Source organism: Myotis brandtii, unplaced genomic scaffold (genome assembly GCF_000412655.1).
Source record: "Myotis brandtii unplaced genomic scaffold, ASM41265v1 scaffold1857, whole genome shotgun sequence".
In the NCBI taxonomy this organism is placed as follows: Eukaryota; Metazoa; Chordata; class Mammalia; order Chiroptera; family Vespertilionidae; genus Myotis; species Myotis brandtii.
Genome location: NW_005356893.1, coordinates 45769 through 53118, shown reverse-complemented (window position 1 = coordinate 53118; position 7350 = coordinate 45769). Strand labels below are relative to the sequence as shown.

The 7350-nt window shown below is 52.8% G+C and overlaps 2 protein-coding genes across 2 annotated transcripts in view; one reads left to right on the top strand and one right to left on the bottom strand.

Moving 5' to 3' along the window:
• USP20 (ubiquitin specific peptidase 20) overlaps positions 1-1768 on the bottom strand; it is a 20583-nt gene extending 18815 nt beyond the window's left edge. The window contains 3 exon segments of the mRNA XM_014537952.1: positions 295-391; positions 1336-1462; positions 1585-1768. Coding sequence (XP_014393438.1) covers positions 295-375 — 81 coding nt within the window. The 5' untranslated portion in view covers positions 376-391; positions 1336-1462; positions 1585-1768.
• Positions 1769-7220: 5452 nt separating this feature from the next.
• The window catches only part of LOC102239583 (chromosome unknown open reading frame, human C9orf78), a 6974-nt gene continuing 6844 nt past the window's right edge, over positions 7221-7350 (top strand). The window contains exon 1 of the mRNA XM_005864111.2: positions 7221-7301. Coding sequence (XP_005864173.1) covers positions 7221-7301 — 81 coding nt within the window. The remainder of the gene's footprint in view (positions 7302-7350) is intronic.

Sequence of the window (7350 nt, the reverse complement as noted above, 5' to 3'; positions counted from 1 at the left end):
TCATGGAGCTCAGTCCCAGTTAATGGGATGCAGCGAAGTGACATGTGCTCGGCAGCTAATGGACAGAGCGTCCGTGCTCCCAGATGGACTGGGAGAAGGGACGGCTGACGGCCGCTAGGACTCGGCCCCGGATGGCGCCGGGAAGGCCTCCGAGCAGACGCCAGCCTTGCCTTTTACACAGAAGATGGGCGAGGCTGGTGGGGAGGCAGCTCTGCTGCTGCTTCAGAAACGCTTGTCCCCAGAAATCAGAGGCCCTGAGCGTGGGCCTCGGCCCCGCCATGTCTGAGCCTTTACCTTAGATTTGAGCAGCAGGTCGTCTTTGGTCACCTCCCCTATGGAGTCAAGGTGAGGGCAAAGGTCCCTGGAGTCCCCCATTCTGGCCTGGTCTCACCTACAGGAAAACAGAGTCCCAGGTTAGACACGGCAGCCACTGCCAAAGGGAGGCCAGGAGGCCAGCGGTTAAGGGCACAACCTTGGCCTTGAGTCCCAGCTCAGTCACACCATCAGCCGGCGAGCGAGGGGAGCTATGCAACTTCTCTGAGCCTCACTCTCCTTGCTGAGAAGTGGGGTGAAGAGAACACCTCCCCCTGGGCTGCTCGGGGCATTCTCCATGGCTGTGTGAGGAACTGTGGGATCCCAGTCAGCCCTGCAGCTGCACCGATGCCACCTCCTGGCTGCTACTGAACTACAGACACACCAAAGGTGTGGTCCACTGAGGGGGGCTGGGTACCGGCTTCCTGAAAGGCAGGGGCCCTGTGTCCACTGGAGGGAGGTGGACTCCCAGCCAGAACAGGAGCTACAGGTGCGGATTGGATGCCAGGTACCAGATAAGAGCTTCCCATGCATCCTTTCCTTAAAAACTTCCCCAGTGCCCGGCTGCTGTCGCTCAGTGGTTGAGTATCGACCTATGAAGCAGGAGGTCATGGTTCGATTCCCGGTCAGGTCAGGGCACATGCCCGGGTTGCAGACTCGATCCCCGGTAGGGAGGGTGCAGGAGGCAGCCGATCAATGATTCTCTGATCATTGATGTTTCTATCCCTCTCTCCCTCTCTCTCTCTCTGAAATCAATTTAAAAAACATTTTTTTTTTAAACCCAAAACCTTCCCCAGCAATCTCTGACATCTATCCCTCTCTCCCTCTCTCTTTCTCTCTCTGAAATCAATTTAAAAAACATTTTTTTAACCCAAAACCTTCCCCAGCAATCTCTGAGGTGGTGGTGGTCAGCCCAGTTTCACAGGCTAGGAAGGGGCTCCTTCATGTCCAGCCTCATGGGTAGGAGGGCTAGAGCCCAAGTTTGTCGGACTCTTAGGCCCCTGCTCTCACTCTCTAACTTACTGGGAACGTCAACCCGGGTGGAGCTAGCGCACATGCACTCCCATTCGTTCACGGCCAGCTTTGCTCTGCTTCCTCTCAACCTCAGATATCACATCATTTCATTCGGGTTTGTTTTTCTAGAAGAGAGCTTCAAAAAAGAAAAAGAAAAGCATTAACACAATTCCATTATTTTACCTAAAAAGAAAATTCCATCTCCCTCCTTGGCCTGTGGCTAAGGGCCACACCCAAGTGGGGGAGCCTGGGGCCTACCTCTGCGGACAGCGACACCCGAGCAGCAGCCGATCTCCACATTCTCTGTCGACAGCTGCCAGTGCTGGGCTGGAGCGCGAGGCCTCTGGCAGGGAGCCTGGGGGACAAACCGGGCACTGCAGGTAGCTCCGCTGTTTTAAAGTCACTCAGCACCGATCCCCAGTAGGAGGTGTGCAGGAGGCAGCCGATCAATGATTCTCTTTCACCATTGATGTTTCTATCTCTCTCTTTCTCTCTGAAATCAATCCTATATAATAAAAGCCTAATATGCTAAGTGTCCAGTTATCCGTCCAACCAATCAAAGCGTAATATGCTAATGATATGCTAAGGCTGCTCAACTGCTCGCTATGACGTGCACTGACCTCCAGGGGGCAGATGCTTCAACCGCTAGGTTAGATTGCTGCTGGGGTCCAGCCGATCGGGACTGAGCCCTCCTGCGTCCCTCCCTGGCCCCGATCATGCACTGGTGGGGTCCCTTGGCCTGGCCTGTGCCCTCTCGCAATCCAGGACCCCTCAGGGGATGTCAGAGAGCTGGTTTCAGCCCGATCCCACAGGCCAGGCCGAGGGACCCCACTTGTGCATGAATTCGTGCACCGGGCCTCTAGTAAAAATATATTAAAAAAAAAAAAAAAAGCTTAGGGTTTGTGAACATTTTTTTTAAGTGAATGGTTAAAATCAGTTACATGAAGGGAAAAGGTTGAGTGGGGTAACCAGAACTGTGGGTCCCTAATCCACACACAGGACCTGAAACACGAGTGCACCCGCTGCAGGGCCTGTACCTTACTTATCTCAGCTGCCTCAGGTTTTCCTTTGGCTTATCTTGGTACCCAACCAGCACTGAGCAGGCACCTCCTCAGGCAACGGCTTGAGTGATGGAAACCAAGCCAGAGCCGGGCCCCGCCCTCCTGGGGCTCAGAGATCCGTATTTCCACACCAGGGCACCTGCATGCAGCCACTGGGGGTGTTATCATACTAACCGTAGCCACCTTTTATCACGCTACTACCTGCCCGTTGTTTCCTGTACAGTAACGCAGAGTTGACTGTAATTACGGAGGACAGAGATAGAGACAGCTAGCCCTGCTTTCGGGTCCTTGCTCTCGTCGCTTGCAAGCTGTGTGTCTTTAGATAAATCACTCAATCCTCAGTGTCCTCGTCCATGAAGTGGGACAACCACAGCCATAGGGTTACGGGGAGGGCGGTGAGTCGATGCACAGGAAGGGCAGTGACTTCCGATCCCGTGGATGTTCAGGGTGGCTCAGAGTTTGCATTTATCTGCACAGCAAGAATGCTCACAAAAGCCCGGCCGGCGCGGCTCAGTGGCTGAGCATCGACCTATGAACCAGGAGGTCACGGTTCGATTCCCGGTCAGGGCACATGCCCGGGTTGCTGGCTCGATCCCCAGTGTGGGGCCTGCAGGAGGCAGCTGATCAATGATTCTCTCATCATTGATGTTTCTCTCTCTCTCTCTCTCTCTGTCTCTCCTTCTCCCCTCCTCTCTGAAATCAATTAAAAAAGAAAAAGAATGCTCAAAAAATATTTAGCACTGTAACTGTGTTACTGGTCATGCTTTAGAAATTAGGAAGCGGGTTGGTTAGAATGTAAGTCACGTGCCAAGGGGCACCTTCCATCAGCTGTTCCCTGGGGGCTCCACTGCCCAGGGCAGCCAGGCCGACCAGCCCCGTACCCCGTGTGACACCCAGCAGGTGACTGGTGCATGGCGGTTCTGATTCTCCCGGCTGCTTCCTAAGATCCAAGCTCACCTCCTAGAGCTTCTGACAGCAAAGTAAAGCCAGGAAGCGGAACCCCAGGGAATGGAGCCAACAGCTGTCCTGTCCCTAGGCAGCCAGCACGTCTGCGTCCTACAACCCGATTCCCTGTCTGAACGCAGGCCGAGACACTGTTCCAGATAAAAGGCACCAGAGACAGGACAAAACTGGGTCCTGGGTTAACGAGGTAAAGGGTATTAGCGGAGCAACTGACAAATTTGAATATGGGCCAGATACTAGATGATAGTGTTTGCGGTGGAATGAATTGTACCCCGCAAAATTTACAAGGTCTTTAAAGAGGCAATTAGGTTCAAATGAGGTCTTTAGAGTGGCCTGAATCCAGTCTGACTGGTATCCATCTAAGAGAAGGAAATTTGGACACACAAGGAGGCACCGAGGACAGACCCTGTGAGAACACAGCAAGCAGGTGGCCGACTACAAGCCCAGGATAGAGGCCTCAGAAGAAACCAAATCTCTCTCTTAAAAAAAAAAATACAAAATTTTTTTTTATTGATTTCAGAGAGGAAGGGAGAGGGAAAGAGAGATAGAAGCATCAATGACAAGAAAGAATCATTGATTGGCTGCCTCCTGCATGCCCCACACTGGGGATTGAGCCTGCAACCCAGGCCTGTGCCCTGACCGGGAATCAAACCGTGACCTCCTGGTTCATAGGTCGACACTCAGCCACTGAGCCATGCAAGCCGGGCACCAAATCTCTTGAGACCTTGATCTTGAACTTCCAGACCCCAGAACTGTGAGAAAATACATTTCTGTGTTTAGGTCACCCAGTCTGTGGTACTTTAGGGCAGCCCTAACAGACTAATATGCTATTATATGAACGTTCAAGTTCCTGAAGATGGAAACTATTTTTCTGGTTATATATTATAATGTCCTTGGTTGAAGATGATTGCCCCTGAAATATTCAGGGGTAAAGAGTCATGATACCTGCAACTTACTCTTAAATGAATCAGCAATAATAATAATGATGATAATGAGTATATGAATATATAGAGTAAATAGGGCTAAATATTAATAATTGGTGAATCTAGATCAGTGGTTCCCAAACTTATTTGGCCTACCGCCCCCTTTCCAGAAAAAATATTACTCAGCCCCTGGAAATTAATTTTTTTAAAATTTTAATAGCAGTTACTCATCGCCCCCAAATGCACCTGTGGCCATCACCGCCTCCCTGGATCGCTGCAGCGCCCACCGGGGGGCGGTAGCGCCCACTTTGGGAATCACTGATCTAGATGATGGGTATAAATGGGATTTCATTCTATTATTTTTGTACCTTTTCTGTAAGTTTAATCTTTTTCTCAAAACAGAGGCTTTTAAAAGATTCCTTTTCTCTCACTTAAGGTGGAGCAGGGAGGGATCTTTTAGAAAAGGTAACCCCAACTGAACAGCAGGAGCGCCAGGATCCAGCACCTACACCGGGCCAGGCGAGATGCCCACCTATACTCTCTCAGGTAAGGACCACAGTTCCTCATCTTACAGAGGAAGGATGGAGGCTCCGAGATGGGAAGCACTTGCCCAAGGCCACACAGCAAGGAAGGGACAGAGCCGGCAGTGAGCCGGGCGTGTCTGCCTTCACAGCCTTTCCCACCCGCCCTCTGTGCAAATAAATAGAGTGCACACAGTAGGCATTTAATAAAGACTGGAAGGCACTGCTGAGAGAATGGAGCCTTTTTTTTGTTTAATGTAAAGTGACAGTGTGAAGGCTTTTTTTATATGTACAGTATATACACTTTTATTGATTTCAGAGAGGAAGAGAGAGGGAGAGAGGGGTAGAAACATCAATGATGAGAATCATTGATCAGCTGCCTCCTGCACGCCCCATACTGGGGATCGAGTCCTCAACCCAGGCATATGCCCTCGTCGGGAATCAAACCCAGGACCCTTCAGTCCACAGGCCAACGCTCTATCCACTGAGCCAAACCAGCTGGGGTGGGAACAGGCTCTCTTGAGAGCAGCTGGTCGGCTGTGCTGCTGGGAGTCGGTGAGGTGCTTGCCCCAGAGAGGGTGCCCCAAATGCCAGCCGGAGGGGTGGCGCCTTCACCACAGCAACCCCAGAGCACCTCTCCCTCCTGCCCCACCAGAGCGGCCTGCCTCTCCTCTTGGGGATGAGAGAGCAGGAGGAAAGGAGGCCGGCTCGTCAGTCTGCAAAGAGCCCACCCATTCGGGGCGGGGTGAGGCTTCCAAGACGCTTCGTCCTGAATGAGGGCAGGCACTTCTTCCCCCCGGGCCTGCACTGAGTGACGGGGGAAGGCCTCCCCAGGGACGCAGGCTGGCAGGCGGTACATCCGGGCCTGGCACCAGCTGCCGAGGCCAGGCCTCAGGTGCCCATTACTCATCATTTTCCTGGAGGTTCTGGCTACATCCTCCTCCCGGCCAGGAGCCAAGTTCCTCAGGACAGGAAAGGTGACGCTGCCAAGCCCCCCACCAACACAAGGACACCCCCTAACCTGGTCCTCACCCCATTAGCCATCCCTCAGCCCACATACCTGCACCCCTCTGAACAAGTACCCTTTTTCTCCCTCCTGCCCTCTTTTCTCCAGTAGACTTCCAAGCTACTCCATTTTCCCTAAATCCCCGATATGTTCCTTCCTTTAACCCATTTCGCTGAGAGGCCACCGTACTTCTGGCTCTCAAAGCAGAACTGTCAGCCTCCTCCTGCCTTGGCGAGTCCTGCTTCCCACACACCTCCAGTGACCCTCATGGGCCTTACCCATCTAGCCCCTGCCCCAACGGCCCCGTGTACCGAACTCATACTGACAGACCTCACTAAATCCTCATAACCACCCTGGGGGTGGGCAATATTGGAAGCTAAATCCATCTCCACCTCCACCACTAAAGGAAGAATGACTGAGGCTCAGAGAGGTCAAGTAACTGGCTGGAGGCCACACAGCTACTAAACAGCTTTAGATCAAAGCCAAAAGGCTGTTCTGAGAAGTCCTGAGTGCATCTGTCTCCGTCCAGGGAAGAGAACAATCTTAGAGGAGGCTGTTCCAGAAAAAAGTAAGGCATCCCAGAAATGCTGCCCAGCCTCAGAGTGGCCTTCCAGGAGAGGGAACCCAAAACAGCCTCCATCAGCACCTCCCCCAGCCAATGGGCCGTAACAACAGCCCTTGCAGCAAACATTTACTGAAGCTCCTGTGCCAGCACAACCTGCAGAGGTGGGCCTGCGGCTGACCCCAGCTCCACCTTCCGGCTGTGTCCCTTGAGGCACGCATCGCCTCCCAGAACCCTAGATTCTCATTTGCAAAATGAATCTACTTCATAGGCCTGTTGGGAGAGTTCAATGAGATAATGCTTAGCCCAGTGCCTGCCACGGAGTGAGCGCTTAATAAGAGGTAGCGCTTTCAAAGGAACGCGCTGGCCTATAATGAGAAAGGAAAACTACTATTTAAGGGGTTCCCAAAGCCTTCTAAGCCACTACTTATGCATTTAGTTATTTCCTACGGGCGTTGGTTGATGCCCATATTTGAAATAAACTTAATCCTCACAGCATCTCGGGGTGGAAGGGGCCAAGGGCAGAGCGACAGTCCTCGTGACAAAGGATGAAAACAAGGCCCCCTAAGGTCAAGGGCTGGCAAACACCGGAGGAGCCCTAAGCCTCAAAAAAAAAACACATCATCAGTGGGTTCAAAGCATCAGACGTGCGTCTCCTCGGGAAGAAATGGCCGGGGGTCATTTTTAGCGGGGCAATCGGCGTAGGACTTTAATTCACCACCACTAATAAGTGGTCATCTTTTGTCCCTAAAGGAAAAAATATGTCAGGGCCCAGACCCAGGGGAAATAAAAGTCAGCGCCCCGAGACGCCACACGCATGCTTTCAACGCTGGATCAGGCCCTGGCAGAATAAAGGAGATGGCGTCCCCTGTCCTGGAGAAGCAACGAGTCCCCGGGGGCTCGATGTGGGCCGACCGGACCCCAGAGGACCCCCTGGGCGCCGGCCGGAGGAGGGGAGAGGGTGACGGCGGCCGGGGGTTCCCGGGCT